Source organism: Pelophylax lessonae, assembly GCF_965119305.1.
Source record: "Pelophylax lessonae genome assembly, chromosome: 8".
NCBI classification, from domain to species: Eukaryota; Metazoa; Chordata; class Amphibia; order Anura; family Ranidae; genus Pelophylax; species Pelophylax lessonae.
In genome coordinates, this window is record NC_138775.1 from 91977071 (window position 1) to 91998847 (window position 21777).

The 21777-nt window shown below is 43.9% G+C and overlaps 1 protein-coding gene across 1 annotated transcript in view; it reads right to left on the bottom strand.

Moving 5' to 3' along the window:
• The window catches only part of SFMBT1 (Scm like with four mbt domains 1), a 320697-nt gene that overhangs the window by 77743 nt on the left and 221177 nt on the right, over window positions 1-21777 (bottom strand). The window contains exons 13-15 of the mRNA XM_082266048.1: window positions 21309-21422; window positions 19878-19917; window positions 18744-18799 (exon numbers count right to left, since the gene is read on the bottom strand). Coding sequence (XP_082122174.1) covers window positions 18744-18799; window positions 19878-19917; window positions 21309-21422 — 210 coding nt within the window. The remainder of the gene's footprint in view (window positions 1-18743; window positions 18800-19877; window positions 19918-21308; window positions 21423-21777) is intronic.

The window sequence follows — 21777 nt, forward strand, 5'->3', positions numbered from 1 at the left end:
CTGACAGATCCCAAATCCCATGCGTTTTTTTAGGCACTGACGCAGAAAAAGCGTTTGATCGCGTTAACTGGAAATTTATGTTATCAACACTTAAACACATTGGCCTGGGTAATACCATGATACAAAGGATCTCATCTATATACTCTGATCCATCAGCACAGGTGAAAGTGAATGGGATTTTGTCAGACCCCTTCAATATTAAAAATGGGACGAGACAGGGATGTCCTTTATCCCCTATTCTTTTTGTACTTTCCCTGGAACCATTTTTATGTAGAATAAGACAAAACCCAGACATTCAGGGTATCTCGATGGGGAAAGAACAGCATAAAATCTCCGCGTATGCAGATGATTTATTATTTACAATAATAAACCCGTTAATATCGTTACCCAATCTTATTAGAGAATTTGAACAATATGGTGTCATATCCAACTTAAAGATAAATTTTAATAAGTCAGAGGCCATGGGTATAAGATTATCTAGTAGTTCTTTACAGATGCTAAAGCAGAATTTTAAATTTAAGTGGTCAGATAAAGCAGTAAAATACCTGGGTACGTATATACTGGTTAACCCTGCTCTAATATATGAATTGAATTTTAGGCCCCTTTTGACTACAATTCGTCTGAAATTGGAAAAATGGAATACAGGCCTACATTCTTGGCTAGGTAGGTGTAATCTTATTAAGATGTCTATACTACCTAGATTTTTATATCTCTTTCAGACATTGCCTATTAAGATCCCAATTTGTTACTTTAAACAGGTAAACTCAATATTTATAAAATTCATCTGGGCGAATAAGAAGCCTCGGATATCACGACAGTTACTCACTCTTCCAAAAAAATATGGAGGAGTAGCAATCCCAGATATCTGTAAATATTATGCTTCACACGTTAGGAGGCAAATCAATTGGTGTCGACATGGTGAAACAAAGTTATGGGTGAAAATGGAACAGACAAATACATTGATTCCCTTGGAAAGGGCACTATGGTGTTATGAGAATTTATCGGCAGAACTAAAATCACACCAATTGATTGGGACGACCTTAAAAATATGTTTATATGTTTTTTTTTTTTTTTTGCAATATTAAAAAAAAAAAAAAAAAAATTGTCTTTTAAAAAATATCCAATATACTCAATTTTATGTCATATATTTTGGCCAAAATGTATTTAACTACATGTCTTTGACAAAAAAAAAATCTCAATGAGTGTATTCTTATTGGTTTGCGCAAATGTTATAGCGTCTACAAACTATGGTGTAAATACTGGAATTTACGCAGCTTTAATTTCTGACTGCCTATCTCATTTCATGAAGTGCTAAAATGGCAGGGCAGTACAAACCCCCCCCAAATTACCACTTTTTGGAAAGTAGACATCCTAAGGAATGTCCTGATAGGCATGTTGAGCTCATTGAATATTTAATTTTTTTGTCACAGGTGTTTTTTACACAAAGTTGTCGTTGAAATGATATATTGCTCACACATGCCATGGGTATATGTGTAATTACACCCCAAAATATAATTTTGCTGATTCTCCTAAGTACAGGGATACCACATATGTGAGACTTTTTGGGAGCCTAACTGTGTACGGGACCCCGAAAACCAATCACCACCATCAGAATTTCAAAGGGCGTACATTTTTCATTGCATTTTCTCACTACCTATAACGGTTTAGGAGGCCCTGAAGCGTCAAGATACCACAAACCCCCCCCCCCAAATTACCCCATTTTGGAAAGTAGATACCCCAAGCTGTTTGCTGAGAGGCATGGTGAGTCCATGGAATATTTTATATTTTGCCACAAGTTTTGGGAAAATGACAATTTTTTTTAAAAATTTTTTTAACACAAAGTTGTCACTAAAAGATAAATCTCACACACATGACATGGGTATATGTGGAATGACACCCCAAAACACATTCTGCTGCTTCTGCCGAGTATGGGGATACCCCATGTGTGAGACTTTTTGGGAGCCTAGCTGTGTACGGGACCCCGAAAATCAATCACCATCTTCAGGTTTTCTAATGGCGTAAATTTTTGGTTTTACTCCTCACTACCCATCACAGTTCACTCTCAAAATGTCGATAGCCATTGAACATCTTTCGAGACCCTGTGTTTGTTTGCCCTACACTATGTTGTGCTGTACCCTACACTAATACTCTACTAGTGTGGTAGCGCTTGAAACATTTCTGATGCAGAGACCAAGTTGGTCAGGACAGGTGGGACAATAACGGCTGTCACGCCTAAATCTGCGCCTGCTACAGACACGACATCTTCTTTGGGGGCGTCTTTGGGTAGGGGTACTCGGGAGGACATGTGAAAAATGCCTCTCATGCAGCCGGCTCACTGCATCTGGAAGGGGAAGTTGGACAGGAACACCTCCTGGGTACAGGTAGGCATTGATGATCGCTTCCGGGAATTCTAGGAAGGATCCGGTTCGTCCTGACGCCCTGTATAGGACAAAGGCGTTCAGCATAGCCAATTGGAATAAACAAACAGACACTTTTTTGTACCAGCTTCTGGCTTTAGGGTCAACTAAATACGGCACCAAAAGCTGGCCGTTAAGGTCCACCCCTCCCTTATTAAGGTTGTAGTCGTAGACACAGAGGGGTTTCTCGCCAGTTGCCGTAGTAATTTGGACCGTCGTGTCTGCGTGAAGGGAGGACTGAACAAAAACATTCTGTGTATCCCTCCACTTCACTGCAAGCAATTTGTCCGTTTTCAAGCAGGCTCTCTCCCCCCGACTAAGACGGGAATTTACAAGCCACGGGTGGAAGCCCCGGCGATTAGGTCGCACGGTGCCACATGCGCCAATTTGTAATTCGAGCAAGTGACTAAATAGTGGCACGCTTGTATAAAAATTGTCCACGTGCAAATGGTATCCCTTTCCGGATAAGGGTGACACCAAGCCCCAAACTATCTTGCCGCTGCTCCCTATGTAGTCTGGGTAGTTGGGGGGGCTCCACAGTGCTATCTCTTCCCTTGTAGACCCGGAAACTAATTGTATAGCCTGTGGCACTGTCACAGAGCTTATACAGCTTGACCTCCTATTTGGCACGCTTGCTGGGGAGATACTGTTTCATAGCAAGGCGGCCAGTAAACTTAATCAGGGACTCGTCAACGCAGACAACTTGTTCGGGGGGTAAACAAGACTGCAAACTGCTGATTGAAGTGGTCTACGAGGGGCCGAATTTTGTGGAGCCGATCATATTCAGGGTCTACCCGAGGACGACAGGTTTCATTGTCGTTGAAATGCATAAGTCGCAGAATTTGCTTGTATCTCGCCCTGGACGTGGAGGCAGAGTACACGCACATATGGTGAATTGGGCTAGTGGACCAATATAGCCGCAATTCACTCTTTTTGGTTATGCCCATGTTGAGGGAAAGGCCCAGAAAGATTTTAAAATTGGGAACCGGTAAAGGTTTCCAGCCGGATGGTCTGGCAAGTGGCAAATTTGGGTTAGCGGAAAGATCTTCCGCGAAGAACAGCTCGTAAAAATTCAGGGGCGTAAAATTGGCTGTTTCCACATGGATTCCAGGTTAGGCAGTGAATGGGGGGGAAGTACTGGCACTGTAGTATCAGTGCGTTGCCAATTGGGATATACCAGCGCATCAGGGAGGGCACTATGGGCTCTACGGGCCTGTCTTCGATTACGCGGTGGCTGCGGGCCACTACTCGTGCTAGCCACCGCACCAGCTTCAACTGCACTTATGGGACTCACCACGTCACCAAGTGTTACTGCAGTGCTGGTTGTACTAGGTCCAGGGTGTACTAGGCCGCTGGCGCTTGCCAGGCCACCAGAAGGATGAGCGGCACTAGTACCGACACTCTGCTCCATACGAGCATGCTGCGATCTCTGCACCTCAGCAACTCCAGAATGGGGTCGGGTACACCTGGATCTAACAGGGACCCATCCGTCATCGGAGCTATCTGTCAGGGAGCCGCTGCTCTGTTCAGGTTTGTATACTGACCCTGATTCTGCCAATGAGGCTTCCCCATTGCTCTCATCTGACATGGTCAGTATACTGCACTACTGTACCACCGTTTGGTCATTTTAGTAACTAAATTTACCGGTACAGTAGTGTGACTCACAGGTAAAAAAAGCCCCTGATTGTCAAGGACTATTTCAACCGCTACCAAATAAAACTGCTAATGCTAGCAGGGATTAGGCCTGACTCCACTAACACAGTGGTTTTGTGTTTTTTGTAAGTGACAGTACACTTGCCTGGGTGGGCTGGGCGGAGGGGTTAAAACACAGGTGCTGGCAGGAATCAGTGCTGATCGTGCAAACACCGCGTTTTGGGAACCCTAAACTATGAGGACGCTAGTATAGTCCTGATCAGATCAGATATTGATCTGTTCAAGCACTATACTAGTAATGGAAGTGTGTGTGTGTGTGTGTGGTAATCAAGGGGTTATTTCTAACTATGCGTCGGGGATCTGCGCTAAACCTACTTGGGAATAATTCGCTAGTGCTAACTCAAGTCACAAATGACACTAATACAAAAATACAGTAAACCACTATATTACATGTGTATAGTGTGCAATGTGACAGGGGGGGGGGGAGGGGTTAACTGGGGGTGATCAGGGGGTTAAATCTTTATTGGGGGGGTGGTGGGGACCCTAAACCTCCTTGGGACAGAAACGAACTCGCTAGCGCTAACTCAAGTCACAATCAGACTAATGCAAAATACAGTAAAACACGTATTACGTATTAAGTGTGTATTAGTGTGCAATGTGACGGGGGGGGAGGGGTTAACTGGGGGTTAAATCTTTATTGGAGGGGGGGTGGCGGGTATCCTAAGTGTAAAAGGAAGAGCCGCAAGCACTAAACCTGGTCACAAGTCACACTTATACAGGTATATAGGAAAATGCTATATACAGTGTGTGTGTTGTGACAGGGGGTGTAGGGGTTAACTGGGGGGGGGGGTGATCAGGGGTGAAATGTGCCTATCTAAGTGTGTGTGGGTGTGCTTGGTGCAGTACTCACAGTTTAGATCTTCTCTCTCCTCTCGATGAATCCAAAAAGCATCATGGGAGGGGAGAGCGGGTCTTTTCTGTGCCTGTGTTTACATTTCACAGGCACAGAACAGTATCTGATTTGGCCGGACCGATCAACAGATCCAGGCCAAAAATCATTGGCCTGGACCTGATGACTGATCGGTTCTGAACCCAATCAGATCATCAGTGGTGCTGGGGGCGAGCGAGCGACGTAGCGATACGTCGCTTTGCCTGCAGGGGGCTGACCGCCGCAGTATATGTACTGCCGGCAGTCGGCAAGTGGTTAAAAACAGAGGGTACAGTTGCACACATTTGCAAATATATGTGGAAGCTGCAGTGCCCATGTCAAGGCTTCTCTGTATACTGCAGCCCTAACTCTAAAGTTTTGAGAGTCACCAATTTGGAGTATATATATAGCAGTAGATAAATTAAGGGCCCTTTTGTTAGTTCGTAAAAGCTAAAGTGCGTCCAATTTTCTGATGGAGGCCGTGATTGCAATGAAAACCCTCACAGCCTGCAACACTTCTAGACAATGGAGAGCTGCCTCCTTCGGGCCTTAGGAGAGGTGCGAAGAGATGGAAAACATAATCCTCATTTAAAGTAGAACTAAAAACATTTAGTTTAACATTTTAGAACTATAAACATTTTATTTATGTGTCACCCTACAGGTAGGTACTAGGTAAATGTACAGTGGGCTTTTTCTGCCTAAGAGCAGGGCTATAATTTCTTTTTAGTAGGGTGTCATGGTTTCCAGGTGTGTCTATTGAAGGGGGGAGTCTCCCCACTGGCTCTGTGAGAGGCTTCTCATAGGGCAGTGGAGGAAACCTAATCAGGGATACATTCAGGCTTGAAGTCCGGAGAAGGTTCCAGGATCCAAGTGTCAGCTAGCGGTAAAGGGGGTACCTAGTCAGAGGACCCTGAAGTACTAAAGGGGGCGCCTGTAGTTTGGGCCCTGAAGAGTTAATGCACAGTGTGAGTGCATCAGTTGAGAGTTGCAGCCATATGGATGAGTTGCAGCCATACTGGATTTCACAACAAGTTACCTCAAGCCAGAGCAAGGCAGGCGGGGTTAGTCAGTGACTTTTGAGTGCAAGTAGTATCAGAAGTCCCTTATGCTACAGTCCTGGATCTTCTGGGACTTAAGTCGGAGTTCCAGCACAGCTTTCAGAGTTACAGTGGTTTCAAGTGTCAGTCAGCGTTGGCTAGTGTCGGCTGGCGTCAAGACAGCGCTAAAGGGCATTTTTCTACAACAGTCCCAGAATTGTATATAGTCGAGCCAAAGGAGTAGCCCACTCATTCCCTTCTCCCATCCCCTAAACTACAATAAAACAACCAAACAAAGATGCCGGAGTTGTCAATGTGTCAGTTCTCACACTCAGAGCCACAGCTCACATGGGCTGGAGAGGTAACCAGTAACGATGGCAGACCCACATCAGGCCACAGGCCTGGAAACCTTGCTACATTTAGTTTTGGATAGAGTGGAGATGGATTAGAACACCTGTCAGTTTTACCATTATCACCGAAAATGAAAGTAAAAGAAAATCCCAAATTTTGGGTTGACATCAGAACAATATTAGAGGGGAAATCTTCCAATGGGGACACTCATTCTGATGACTTGGGGGGCGGGGGGGGGGAGGCCTAATGGATTCTTCTAGTTTCCAGGGATTTCCTCTCACTTCCTGTTTTGGCTATGGGACAGGAAGTAAAGGTAAATCTAACCAATGGGACACAGATGGCAAGAAAAACCCCTACAGGGGTATAACTATTCCATGCTCTATCCACAATGAAAAAAATGTCTATAGTTCTACTTTAAGTGGAAGCAAGATACCACTTCAGGTAAAAAAGTAAGCATCTCGGGGTGTGGCCTGAAGCTGCATGGAGTAGGATGCGGTTCAACGGAGCTCTGTCGGCAGACCCGCTTTTCGTCTATCCTGCTGCTTATCCTGTGATCTTATTTACCCTGTGGCTACTCCTAGTACTTCTATCAACAGCAGTGACATGTCCCCTTCCCGTAAAACCATGGATACAGTCACCAAATTAGACCCATTCCGCCATAAAGATAAGCACGTTTAGGCTGAAGATGGCAGATCCCCCTCTACTGAAATGGAGTCTTCAGCGCCAGATACCGATAAAGTTCTGGGGCCAATATCAACATGCCAGGCGTCCCTGACTTCTAAAATCAAGGAGGTCAAGGTAGACATTTCCTTGATTAGACAAGATCTCCACAAACTTCGCGACCGCGTGTCAAGAGGCTGAACACGTCTGCGCCAGGTGATGCCATACCACCTTCTACAGGCCTCCTCTGATCAGGCAAGTTGTCATATTGCCCAGCTACAGCAAAAGCAAGATGACTTAGAAAATCGTATGCGCTGCACTGAAAAGTTCTGCGCTGTAGAACTTCTTGTGCTTTCTTGGTGGTGGACGTATGCCACAGTCATGGCATTGTTGGTCTGTATTCGGACTGTAAGACTCCTGAGAAGGTCTGTCAACCAGAAAAGGGGAAGCTAAATCACCCTCAGCTACGAAATGTTAACAGAAAGTCGAGTCTCCCTCAGAGTCCAAGTCCTTTGCACGGTGGCTGTCCTCAGAACTCCTTCCCAACCTGAAAAGCTGACATCCATGGTGAGAACTATCATCTCCCTCATAGAGAGATGAGAGATGCATCCATCACCTAAGGACACTAGCAAAAAAATCGGATTTTTGTAAGATCTTACCGTAAAATCCTTTTCTCTTAGCTCATTGACAGACGTAGTCTTCTTGATTCACAAGAACTGGGTTATGTTGTCTCCGCAGGAGCAGGACTAGGCAGAAAGAAAAAACGTTCTGGCTCCACCTTAGGGGCAGTCCCTGAGGGTATATCCTCCCTCTCTCTGCTACAAGGCATCAGTTCTGTCACAAAGCAGCAACAGAGAATTTAACCCAACCCAACTCAATGAAAGAGGGGCGGGTACTACGTCTGTCAATGAGCTAAGAGAAAAGGATTTTACGGTAAGATCTTACAAAAATCCGATTTTCTCTGTCGCTCATTGACAGACGTAGTCTTCTTGATTCACAAGAACTGGGACATCCAGAAGCAGTGCCACAAATGAGGGGTGGGATTGACCGAAATCAAAATCCAATCTAGAAGGCCCAACCGGTGCCAAACTAGAAGTTTTAAAGGCTCATTATAAACAAAGAATGAGACTCAAATGAAAATTTCCAATGGAAAAAAACCCTCGAGGCAGACCACTGGTCTCCTCAAATGGCGGCCTGCAAAACCTTGCGGCCAAACGAGGCATCAGACGATGCCATTACATCAACTTTATAATGTTTTGTAAAGGTATGCACCGACGACCAGGTAGCCGCCTTGCACACCTGGACCACTGACGCCTGATGGCGAAAGGCCCATGACGCACTAAGTGCCCGAGTGGAGTGCGCCTTAACAGGGAACGGGGGCTCCCGACCCTTAATAGAATAAGCCTGTACCACCGTCTGTCTGATCCATTTGGAAATAGTCGCGGCAGATGCAGGCAACTACTTTTTGGGTCCATCCGGGATCACAAAAAGTGAATCCGTCTTGCGAAACGAGTCTGCCGTTTTCAAGTATACCCTGATCGCCCGGACCACATCCAGGGAGTGTAAAGCAAACTCCCGAGGATGACTGGGCTTAGGACACAGGGAAGGTAATACAATTTCTTCATTCAGATGAAATTCTGAAACCACTTTTGGTAGGAAGGATGGATTCGGACGAAGAACCACCTTATCTCTATGGACCACCAGATATGGGGAACGACAAGATAAAGCGGCCAGTTCTGACACCCTGCGTGCAGAAGTGATAGCCACCAAGAAGGCCACCTTCTGGGACAACGTAGGTAGAGGAATTTCCCTAATATCTTCAAAGGGAGGTTTCTGAAGAACCGACAATACTAAATTAAGATCCCAGGGTGGTAACGGCACGCGCACTGGCGGAGCCAGATGTCGCACCCCCTGGATGAAATTCCGCACCAAGGAATGAGTAGCCAAAGGCTTCTGAAAGAAGATAGCTAATGCTGAGACCTGACCCTTGATAGTGCTCAAGGCCAGTTTCTGCTCAACCCCTTGTTGCAGAAAAGCTAATATTCGACTAACCGAATAAGACCGTGGACGGAACCCCAGAGGTTCACACCATGCAATGTAGGTCTTCCATGTACGCTGATAAATCTTTCTGGAAGTCGCTTTCCTTGCTTTAACTAGAGTAGGAATAACTGAAGCTGACAATCCCTTGTCCTTCAGCACCTGGGTCTCAATAGCCAGGCCGTTAAAGCCAGCGATCGTAAAGCAGGATGGAAGATTGGTCCCTGAGACAGTAGGTCCTCCCTGAGAGGAAGTCTCCACGGGACGTCCGCCACCAGTCTGACCATGTCGGCGTTCCAAGCTCGGCGAGGCCAGTCCGGAGCTACCAGAATTACTGGAATTCCTTCCTCCTCTATCCTGCGAAGAAGTCTTGGCAGTAACCCGAGAGGAGGGAAGGCATACATTAGCTGGTATTGCCCCCACGGGGCGATCAGTGCGTCTGCGGTCTCTGCTAGAGGATCGCGGGAGCGAGCCACGAATCTCTGTACTTTCCTGTTGAATCGTGATGCCAACAGATCCACATCCGGGGTGCCCCACCGTAGGCACAACTGGTGGAAAACTTCTGGATGGAGGGACCATTCCCCCTGATCCAGAGTCTGACGGCTGAGATAATCTGCCTGCCAATTCTCCACCCCCGGAATGAACACAGCAGAGATAGCTGGAACAAATCGTTCCGCCCAGCGAAGAATGCAAACCACTTCTTTGGCCGCTCGGACACTCTTGGTGCCCCCCTGGTGATTGACATAAGCCACGGCCGTGGCGTTGTCCGACTGGATCCGAACCGGGCTGCCCTGGAGCTGCTCGGTCCAGTGAATCAGACAAAGTCTGATCGCTCTCAGTTCCAATACATTTATCGGCAACCTGGATTCTTCCAGGGACCAAAGTCCCTGGACAGATAACTGACCGAGAATTCCTCCCCATCCGGATAGACTGGCATCCGTGGTCACTATCGTCCAATATATTGGCAGAAATGACTTTCCCTGGCTGAGCATCGGAGACCGAAGCCACTAGACCAGAGACTCTCTGGTCTGTTTGCTCAATCGGATCCGATTGTCCAGGGATTCCGGATTCCGATTCCATCTGAGAAGAATCTCTTGCTGAAGAATTCGGGTATGGGACTGGGCAAATGGGACTGCTTCGAAGGAAGCCACCATCAACCCCAGAACCCTCATGCAAGTTCGAAGAGAAGACCAGCTGTTGGATAGTAACAACTGGACTGCTGATTGAATCTTCCGGAGTTTCCCTACCGGAAGGAAAACTCTTGACCTGACTGTGTCTAAAATTAGACCCAGATATTCGAGCCTCTGGGTGGGAACCAGAAATGACTTTTGCTGGTTCACCAGCCACCCGAATTCCTGTAAAGAAATTATAGTAATTTCTATGTTTTGTAGCAGGGTCTGAGGAGACTCTGCATGAAGCAGGAGATCGTCTAGGTAACCTAGAATCGATATGCCTCTTTGGCGCAGTAGTGCCAACATTGGGGCCAACACCTTTGTGAAGACCCGAGGAGCCGTGGCGAGACCGAAAGGTAACGCCACAAACTGATAGTGGTTCTCTTCTACGGAAAAGCGTAGAAACCGCTGATGTCCTGCGAAAATGGGAATGTGAAGATAGGCATCCTTGAGGTCTATGGACGCTAGGACATCCCCTGGATGCAGGAAGGCTGCTACTGTGCGAATGGATTCCATCTTGAATTTTCTTATGTTGAGAAAGGAATTGAGTGCCCTTAAGTCCAGAATTGGACGCACTTTGCCCTCTTTCCTGGGTATTGTAAATAGGTTTGAATAAAACCCTTGAAAACGTTCTGCCCAAGGAACGTGGACTACCACTCCTTGTTGTAGTAAATCCGTGACTGCTCTCCGCAGATCTTCTAAACGATCCGGGGATAGTCGGATATTGGAAGGGAAGAATCGCGCCGGTGGGAGAGATCGAAACTCGATCTTGTACCCTGACCTTATGACTTCGCAAACCCACTTGTCCGGGATTCTGGAAAGCCATGGATCCGGGAACCGGCGAAGACGTCCCCCCACCCCAATTATGGGTGGGGGCGCACCTTCAGGCTTTTATCTTCAGGTCTGGAGGGGGCGGGCTTTTGCTTGCCCGACCAACGTCCCCTGAAGCCTCCTGAAGGAGCTTTGGAGGACTTAATTTTTTCACCCGCGGGACGAAAAAACTTTTTGTGAGCAGAGAAAGAAGGCCCTCGTCTTTGACGAGTTCCTTTACCCTTAACATTTTGCGGTAAAAAGGTGCTCTTCTTGAAGATCTCACAGGAAAAAAACACTGGAGAAAACTACCTAAAAAATATTTTTTCTAAAGAAAAAATCTTGCCAGGACCAAAAAGATCCCAGCAAGGAACTTAGGTCCTTACTCCTGACTAGACAGAAAAAAACTGATGCCTTGTAGCAGAGAGAGGGAGGATATACCCTCAGGGACTGCCCCTAAGGTGGAGCCAGAACGTTTTTTCTTTCTGCCTAGTCCTGCTCCTGCGGAGACAACATAACCCAGTTCTTGTGAATCAAGAAGACTACGTCTGTCAATGAGCGACAGAGAAAACAGAGTACTACATGGTGGAAGAAGTTATAAGAGGGGGTATTAAAGCTTTGAGAGGCTTTACCAATGTCCAGTCACCTGAAGGTGCAGCAAAAAACTCTTCCACTACGATTGACAGCCTATGTCCTCTACTGTAAGATAAAGTAAATAAATATAACTCTTGCAGTGGGACTCCCCCTATGCTGCACTGGTAAATGCTAGTTTTTTTGCCTACAGTGAAAATAAAAAAAAAAAAAAGTTATACTTACATTATCCCTCATTCCCTCTGGCAGCTGGAAGCTGGTGCTTCTCTGCTTGCATACAAATCTGGCTACTTGATATTTCCTCAACACCCTTGCTTACAATGTAGGACTGATAGTCCTACATTGCACGTGATGAAGTCAGAGTGCATGCAACCCTATGAAATAGCCAAGGATACTAATCATGCAACTGGAAGATGCCAGCAGGTTTGAGGAATAAGAGGAGTATAACAGTTTTTTTTCCCTAGACAAAAATTAGCAAATAACCCTTGTATTGCCAGAGGAGCCTCATTGTAAGGTTACATTTTTTCCCCAGAGCTCAGCTTTAAATGACTAAAGCCAGAGAAGTCAGCAATGGCAGCCTCCATATTTCTGTCAGGACAGGATTCCTTTAAAATCAGCCAACACAAAACAGCCAGCAGAAAACAATACTGTCACAACCCAGCTATCCTGTTGTGTGCTTGTTTTTACAGCAGGTTTATCTGACTGTCTGTTCAGTTCTACAGCTTGATCAGAAATTGCCAGATAAACCACTACAAGACATGTTATCCTAACAAAACATCAATAAGCAGAGTTAAACCAATTAAATGAGAGCCCTTCTCCCTGTCATCTTACAATTTATTTAGAAGTAACACTATAGGGTCACTTTTACTTAATAGCTGTATAAGATAGGAAGCCGATTGAAAGGAGGGTAACAGTGTGAACCAGCCTTAGACTTTAGGGGATCTCTCACCTTCCACTCCCAGGGTCTATAGTCATTCTCAGACAGAGTAAGATAAAGAGGCTCTTCAGTTGTTTTTGAGAAAATTAAATGTCAGCAACTACAAATACTGTAGCTGCTAGCGTTTAATAAAGAGACACTTACCTATTCTTCAGGGATCTAGTACTGGCATTACTCGGGTGGCTCTTCGCTGGTTTTTGAGTCCCCAGTGCCGCCATGTTGAAGCTGGCTGTGTACTCCTTGCAGCTTCACAGCCAGCTCCCTACTGCACATGCGTGAGCTGCACTGCACTCTGAATAGTCTCACAGCCTTCAGGGATCTGTGACGTGTCCCAGGCAGGGAGGGGTGGAAGAACTTTCACTAGGATTGCAGAGGTCATTCGAACAAAGGAGTGGGTACTCGAAAAAAAAAACAAAAACAAAAAAAAAAAAACTTAGCTTCTGCTCCCAAAAAAAGTCTCAAAAGTGGAAAAGAGAAGAAGAAAGAAGGAGGGAGGATCGGTGGAATTTCCCTTTAGGGGTGAAGTTCAGCTTTAACCACATCCATACCGGCGCATAGTAATATGACGCCGGCAGGATGGCTTTACCGTTCCGGGCGGCCGTCATATGACGTCGCCCGGATCTCCCCTCTACTGCGCGCCCCCGGGGGCGCGCGCATCGCAGCGATCAGGGATGAGGCTCGTCCCTCGGACATAGCCCATCCCTGATCAAGGTAAACAGCCAATAGAAATTGGCTGTTTACCATGTGATCGGCTGTGTCAATCACAGCCGATCACATGAGCGGCTCCAGCACTCGGACAGAGTCGATCCCCGATCTAGGTAAAGAGCCAATGAAATTGGCTCTTTACCACGTGACCAATCCAATTCAACAGAGAACACGGTAACTAGCTGTCACCGTGTTCTCCTCCTCACACACTGATCCTGTGTGAGGAACAGAGTGTGGTAACACCTAGTTACCAAATACAGTGCACCCCAAACACACTGATTGCCCCCCCCCCCCATAAAGAGCACCTGTCACTAGCCCATGAAAGTACCCGAGTACCTGTCACCAGCCCATCAGGTACTCGGATGACAGGTACTCGGGTACTCTGATGGGCTGATGACAGGTACTCGGGTACTCTGATGACGGGTACTCTGATGACAGGTACTCTGATGACAGGTACTCTGATGACAGGTACTCGGGTACTCTGATGACAGGTACTCGGGTACTCTGATGACAGGTACTCGGGTACTCTGATGACAGGTACTCGGGTACTCTGATGACAGGTACTCGGGTACTCTGATGACGGGTACTCGGGTACTCTGATGACGGGTACTCGGGTACTCTGATGACGGGTACTCGGGTACTCTGATGATGGGTACTCGGGTACTCTGATGACAGGTACTCGGGTACTCTGATGACGGGTACGCAGGTACTCTGATGACGGGTACTCGGGTACTCTGATGACGGGTACTCTGATGAAAGGTACTCGGGTACTCTGATGACGGATACTCGGGTACTCTGATGACAGGTACTCGGGTACTCTGATGACAGGTACTCGGGTACTCTGATGACAGGTACTCGGGTACTCTGATGACAGGTACTCGGGTACTTTGAGTACCTGTCAACGGAGTACCCGTCATCAGAGTACCTGTCACCTACCCATCAGAGTACCCGAGTACCTGTCACCTACCCATCAGAGTACCCGAGTACCTTCCACCTGCTCATCAGAGTACCTGACGCCTGAAGTACCCGAGTACTTGCCGCCTGCTCATCAGTACCCATCACTACTCATCAGTACCTATCACGTATCAGTACTGATCATCAGTACCCATCAGTACAGTATCACCTATCAGTACTACTCATCAGTACCTATCACCTGCCTGTCACCTGCCCATCAGAGTACCCGAGTACCTGTCACCTGCCTATCGGAGTACCCGAGTAACTGCCACCTGCTCATCAGTACCAGAGTACCTGTCACCTGCCTGTCACCTGCCCAACAAAGTACCCGAGTACCTGTCACCCTTCATACAGCCACCATGTCTAAGTCCAAAAAGGTTTATATACGTCCTCCGTTTAAACCTAAATACCGGTGTTATGGAAGCAGATAGCTGCCATAACCCTGGTATTTTTTTAAACGGTGGACGGTTGGCTTTCCGATAAGGGTGGTCCTAGTGGCGGATTCGCCGTGGGATCACCCTTCCGGGATGGCGGAAGAGGTGCCCCCCCCCCCTCCCGCCGCGTCCGGTCCTTTTCCCCGCTTACCGGACCCGCCGGCAGCGGGGAAAACGATCCGGTCCCGGATCCTCACAGACAGGATGTTGAGTGAGGGCAAGCTTGCCCTCACTTGACTCTATGGTCTTGGAGGACCGGAGCTACGGAAAATGTTGTTGCCTAGCAACCGGTTTAAAGGTCCTTTTTTTTTTTTTTTTTTTTCCATTTTATATAATAATTTTTTATTTTTTTTCTATCTTTTAGTGTACTTGTGAGATCTGAGGACTTTTTGACCCCAGATCTCACAAAAAAGAGGTCCTGTCGTGCCTTTTTCTATTACAAGTAATGTTTACATTTCTTGTAATAGAAATAAAAATGATCAATTTTTTTTTTTTTTGTTAAACGATGTAAAAATAAAAATAAATAAAATAAATAGTAAAAAAAAAAAAAAAAAAAAAAAATTAAAGCGCCCTGTCCCCGTTAGCTCGCGCGCAGAACCGACGCATACGGAAACCCCGCCCACATATGTAAACGGTGTTCAAACCACACATGTGAGGTATCGCCGCGATCGTTAGAGCAAGGGGAATAATTTGAGCCCTAGACCTCCTCTGTAACTCAAAGATGGCAACCTGTAGAAATTTTTAAATTGTCGCCTATGGGGATTTTTAAGTACCAAAGTTTGTCGCCATTCCGTGAGCGTGCGCAATTTTGAAACATGACATGTTGGGTATCTATTTACTCGGCGTAACATTATCTTTCACATTATGGAAAAAAATTGGGCTAACTTTACTGGTTTCTTATTTTTTAATTAAAAAAAGTGAATTTTTTCCAAAAAAATTGCGTTTGGAAGACCGCTGCGCAAATACGGTGTGATAAAAAATATTGCAATAATCTCCATTTTAATCTCTAGGGTCTCTGCTAAAAAAAAATATATAATGTTTGGGGGTTCTAAGCAGTTTTCTAGCAAAACAACTGATTTTAGCTTGTAAACACCAAATGTCAAAAATAGGCCTAGGCAAGTGGCTAGGATGCATGATGATGCTCCTTGGATGTTGGGCCCCTCTATATGGCTAGGCTGTGAAAAAGTCTCACACATGTGGTATTGCCATACTCAGGAGGAGTGGCAGAATGTATTTTGGGGTGTCATTTTTGCTGTGTACATGCTATGTGTTAGGAATATCCTATAAATTGACAACTTTGTGTAAAAAAAAAAAAAAAGTTTTTATTTTTTTCCCACATTTTCCAAAAACTTGTGGAAAAAAATGACATGTTCAAAGGACCCATAATGCCTCATAGAATATATGTTGGAGTGTTTGCTTTCCAAAATGGGGTCATTTTGTGGACTTTTCCATTGTATTGGTGCTTTAGGGCCTTGAAAAGTGTGATAGGTAGTAAGAAAGTTTTATGTGTATTTATGCTCCTAAAATGCCTTATGGTGCTACTTGGACGTGGAGTCTCTTTTTGTGGCCAGGCTGTGTAACAGTCTCACACATGTGGTATCACCATACTCAGAAGGAGTAGCAGAATGAATTTTGGGGTGTCATTTTTGCTGTGTACATGCTATGTGTTAGAAATAGCTTATAAATTGACAACGTTTTAGGAAAAAAAAGAAAAAAAAAATTTTTTCTTCATTTTCCCAAGAATTGTGGGAAAAAATTATAACTTCAAAAAACTCACCATGCCTCTTACTAAATACCTTGGACTGTCTACTTTACAAAAAGGGGTCATTTGGGGGGTATTTGTACTATCCTGACATGTCAGGGCCTCAAGAAAGGAGATAGGCCATCAGGCCATCAGTACATCTGGTGTGATCAATTTTCAGTAATTGGTACCATAGCTTCTAGACTCAATAACTTTCACACAGACTAAATAATATACACTAATTTGGGTTAATTTTACCAGAGATATGTAGCAGTAAAAATTTTGGCCTAAATGTATGAAGAAAAATTCATTTTTTGCAAAATTGTATAATAGAAACTAAAAAAAAGTGTTTTTTTTTTCAAAATTTTTGCTCTTTTTTTGCTTATATCACGAAGAAAAAAAAACCCAGTTGTGATCAAATACCACCAAAAGAAAGCTCTATTTGTGTGAAAAAAATGATAAAAATTTTGTTTGGTTACAGTGTAGCATGACTGAGCAATTGTCATTCAAAGTGTGAGAGTGCTGAAAGCTGAAAATTGGTCTGGGAAGGAAGGGGGTCTAACTGCTCTGTATGGAAGTGGTTTAACTAGAGAAGGTGGTCAATATAAATATTTCATAAGTAATTCTGTGTATTTCGAAGGCTGAATATTCTAATTCTTGCATAAACTGTATGAAGTGAATGATGTTGCGCTGCTGAAGTGGATATACAGTGCACTATTCGTGTTGTGCAAAACAGACAAAATAAATACAAGATATTGTGTGAAAAAGTTACACATGAGTATAAGACGAATACTCCAACTATGTGGTGTGCTATAAGAGTCCTTTGAAGCAATGGTATATCCCATCACCATTAGATGTGTATATCCATAAGTTGTTGTGTCTTCACTTTACACCGTTGACACCTGTGTTCTCTAGCCTCACACCTTAATACTGCTTTAATTAAGCATGTAGTTATCTCAGTCTGGTGGTCCTTTTATCTCAGCTCGCCTCTTGGGGTCCTCTATTGGTCCTTCCTGCTAGCAGATCTCGATTGCAAGTGTGGTCTCCTCCATGGTAATCATGGGTATCCATTCTCAGTGTGATCCATGATTATGTGAATGTGAAAGAGACTTCTCATAGTGTAATATTTTAAATTAAAGAATTTATTATGGTAAAACAGCTCTTACTCACATTTAAAACTTATAAAAATCCAGGAGTATTGAACTCTATAGACACTATCCTCACTTCTGGTATGCCTCCGCTCAAGTGACTTTAACCTTAACTTGTAGATTGTTATGTGTTTTTACTATTTTAAATGGGAGTAACAGCGGTTTTACCGTAATAAATCCTTTAATTTTAAACAATATTACATTCTCTTTCACATTCATAAAATCACGGATCACATTGAGAGTTGATACCCATGATTACCATAGAGATCTTCTAGCTAGGGGAGGACCAATAGAGGACCCTTAGAGGTGAACAGAGATAAAAGGATCACCAGACTGATATAACAACTACATGCTTAATTAAAGCAGTATTAAAGGTGAGAGGCTAGAGAACACAGAGGTGTCACAATGGTGTAAAGTGAAGACACAACTACTTATGGTGAAGGGATATACCATTGCTTCAAAGGACTCTTATAACACACCACATAGTTGGAGTATTCATCTTATACTCATGTTATAGCTATTTTCAACTCTATCTTTGTATAACAACTTGTTTTTATATACACTAGTCCCTGATGATTTGTTATGCGATTATAAGCACAACAATTTTTATGCATTTATTTGCAGATTTGCAAATTATCTGATTGGCTCTAATTTGCACCTAATTTACAGCATTGCACATTATTTATTTTCTCTGTTTTGCACAACGCAAAAAGTGCACTGTATGTCCACTTCAGAAGCGCAAAACCATTTACCTCACACAATTTACACATTACATTCGCTACAGATAAGCTACTGAGTGTGTGCAGCAGCTGGACTTCTATCTTATTTCATCCCACACACCATGATAGCGCAGGAGTAATCACCACACATTGACCACACTAATTCTTGCATAGGCCTTGTTGTAATTTAATCTGGTTAGGTTGCTTTACATGCACTCACCAATCTCCATTTAATCTGTGACCATTCATAAACACTGTTTCAGGCTACTTCATCTACAGTATAAATATGTTTTAAAGAATAAATAAAGAACAACAACATGACAGCTTCCTTAATGCATACACATATGTTGCATATTATGTATTATTAGTGTTATATTTGCATTTTACCAAACACTTTTCTAAGCTGCTCAACAGTTTGAAATTCCAAGTATGCCATATGAAATTCTTACTTGTGTTGCAGGTAGTAGTATCTGTACCACTTAGTCCATTCTTAGCAGGCAGATTTCTGGGGGGAAAAAAACAGAATATTTGATCTTTTTTTTGTTTTGTTTATTTTTTTTAGCTGAAAATATATGGGGAACTAAATGAAACCCATGTTTTAGGCCCTCTGTTTTATTTAGGACTGTGTCACACCAGCAACCATGCAGCAATGATCTGTACCAGCTACAGACCTCTTTTCTTTAGCGATTGGTAACTAGTGGGTTGCTTCTATAGCTGACTGCAATCCGTCTCATGAATTCTGATGTACCATACAAAACAGGGGCTGTATTGAATAACATAATTCGCTACTAAAGCTGGCAATGCAGTAGCTACCTTCAAAACACTGCAAAAATGTCAAGTGCTCAGCAAATAGCTATGAACTGCGACAGATTCTTTCATTGACTAAATTTCTTTAAAAAAGAAAAAAAAAAGTAATTTCTTTTACATTTCTTTTACAAAATCACGTGCGAGTGCTCCTTGGTTAAGCACTTTAGCTTAGTAGACAAAATCATCCACACTGACAGGGGTTCTTTGTATTGAACACAGCACTTGTGTATTAAAGTCTATCACAAAAAATGGGTGAAATTATTTGATAATATAAAGTAAAAAGCATTTCCAGAAAATTTTCATTATGAGTTTTGTCTGGGTACCAGTTCATATCAACATAAATACTAACAGTAAAATGTCTGTGGTTTTGAAACAATTGTAAAGAAAAAGATAAAAGTAAAAGATAAAAAAAAAAAAAAAAATTTGTATGGGGTACTTATGACCAGAATACATATCACACCACACAGCAACTTGGGAAATATGAAATAGATGCCTGCTGTTTACCACAAATTGTGAATAATCAAGACTGAACACTTGTTAAATGTTTTAGGTAAAATACATGACATGGATATTGGATAAAAAGGTCAGGGGAAAAATTACCTTTCAAAAGTTTGAATGAAAACCTCACACATATCCACATACTGTATAGAGCCAGGAATAGAACTGTCCTACTTTGGATACAACTGAAACATTCCTATTTTGTTTTCTGACACTGTACAGTTATTTACTCCAGATAATTGGCAATTTCAGACAAGGTGTGGCATTATTCTACTTACTGCTTCTCGGAGTGACTTGTAGCTTTCTTCCGGGTTTTTGCTATAACATAAAATGAACAGCATAGTTTTAACTACAATGGGTGCTAATAGGATCATATTCTAAGAAAATGAACAGACTATTCTCTGGCCATATCCCAACATGTGACCATCTGAATCGCAGAGCAAGAGAATGTCTAGAATAATTTATTTTCCCCATCATAAAGCAAACTGAACACTTTCAGATAAGCTCACATTTGCTTTTGCTTTTAAAAGTGAAATATGGGAATAGTAAAACAAAATAATCATACTCACCTAGATGGCTGCAGGACCGATCTTAGCTGCAGCTGTCCCTTGCCGGCTCTACCCCGTGAACTGATAGCTAAGTTCTCCCCCTTCCGCTTTGAGTAGAGAATGGTGACTGTCAGTCATCAGCTCTCTGCTCTGGCTCCTCAGGGCTCACTGGAGCGCTGGGCTGTGGACAGGGCAGGAGACTAGATCAGGTTAAGCCAGCTCGTGGGCCAGAAATCTGAGCAGATATCGGGTTGCCACCTCATCTCTTTAAAACCGAACACATTAATTACACTGGTTCTGAGGCTAATTTAACACAGATAAGGCACCAAGTGAGTTTAATTACCACCTTAATCAGCTACAAACCTGTGTAATTAATATGTGTTTGGTTTTAAAGAGATGAGGTGGCAACCCTAGGCAAATCCCAATTGTAAAGTTGGGATCTTTTCCAAACCTGGGCCAGTTGAGTGACGTCAGCAGACAGTGGGTCACAGGAGAGCAGTTTGTTCTGCACTTCTGTGACCCTCTGTCAGCTGGTCACATTTTGTAATGGGCTGACATCACCAAAAGTAAATTCTCACTGGTTTTGCATTTAAAGGAAACCCACATTAAGAGATTTAGAAGGCTGGCATTGCTGACTCTACCTTGTGGAAATGCAAGTTGTGTGGCAGTCAATCCTTTCCAGCTTGAATACTTCTTAGGACACTGACCATACACAGATCAAGACTCTTAAATTTACTGTAACTTCATTTGACGTAGGCTTGTTCTACATCAGTGGTTCAGACAGTACCAAAGTCAGAAACAGGCCTACAATTTGTATTTTTACAAGGAGGTCAGCTATGGCAGTCCCCATTTTTTTTTCTTACAGGTTTCTGATAGGAATTAACATTCAAAAGCTAAAGCAGCACTCAAGCAGGTGTTTTTTTTCAACAGCTGGACAGATTGGTGAAATTATAACCTCTGCATACCTTTTAATGCTCTACTTCCCTGGAGAGATCTACCTCAGAAAGGGAAAATCCAAAGTTTTACAGCTGTCACTTTAACAAAATAGAGGAACACTGAATCCAATGATAAATGTCAAAGGTGGGATTGCAAGTCATTGACGTGCAATGCCACCTTTGACCATGATAAAATTCCATAATCTTTAAACAAAAAAAGTCCTACCTTTAATGCAAGGTGGAGTACACAGAATATGTCCATTTGTCTCACACCATCCCATTGGAAAGATGTCCATGGATTCCACATGCACAATGCACTCAGGAACTGGAGTCTTTACACCTGATGCAATGAATGAGAGCTCAATATTTACACATTTATCAAGACACCTCCTTAACAAAATGTTAAACACACTCTTTTGACATTAAAGTGATTGGCTCCACCCCTGAATCCACCCCCTTTGCCCTGCCCATGTATACCCTACCTTTTAAAATAACTGTCTTGTTGTTGCTGTTTCCCAGGTGGCTATGGCTGGCAGGTGCTGCTGCTGTCCCCCAAGCAGGTATGGCTGGCAGCTGCTGCTTTACCCCTGACAGGTATGGCTGGCGGCTGCTGCTGGCTGTCCTCCAGGGCAGGTACTGCTTTGTGGGTACTGCTGGCTGGTACCCGACCCACCATCCCCAAGCATCAGTGTGAC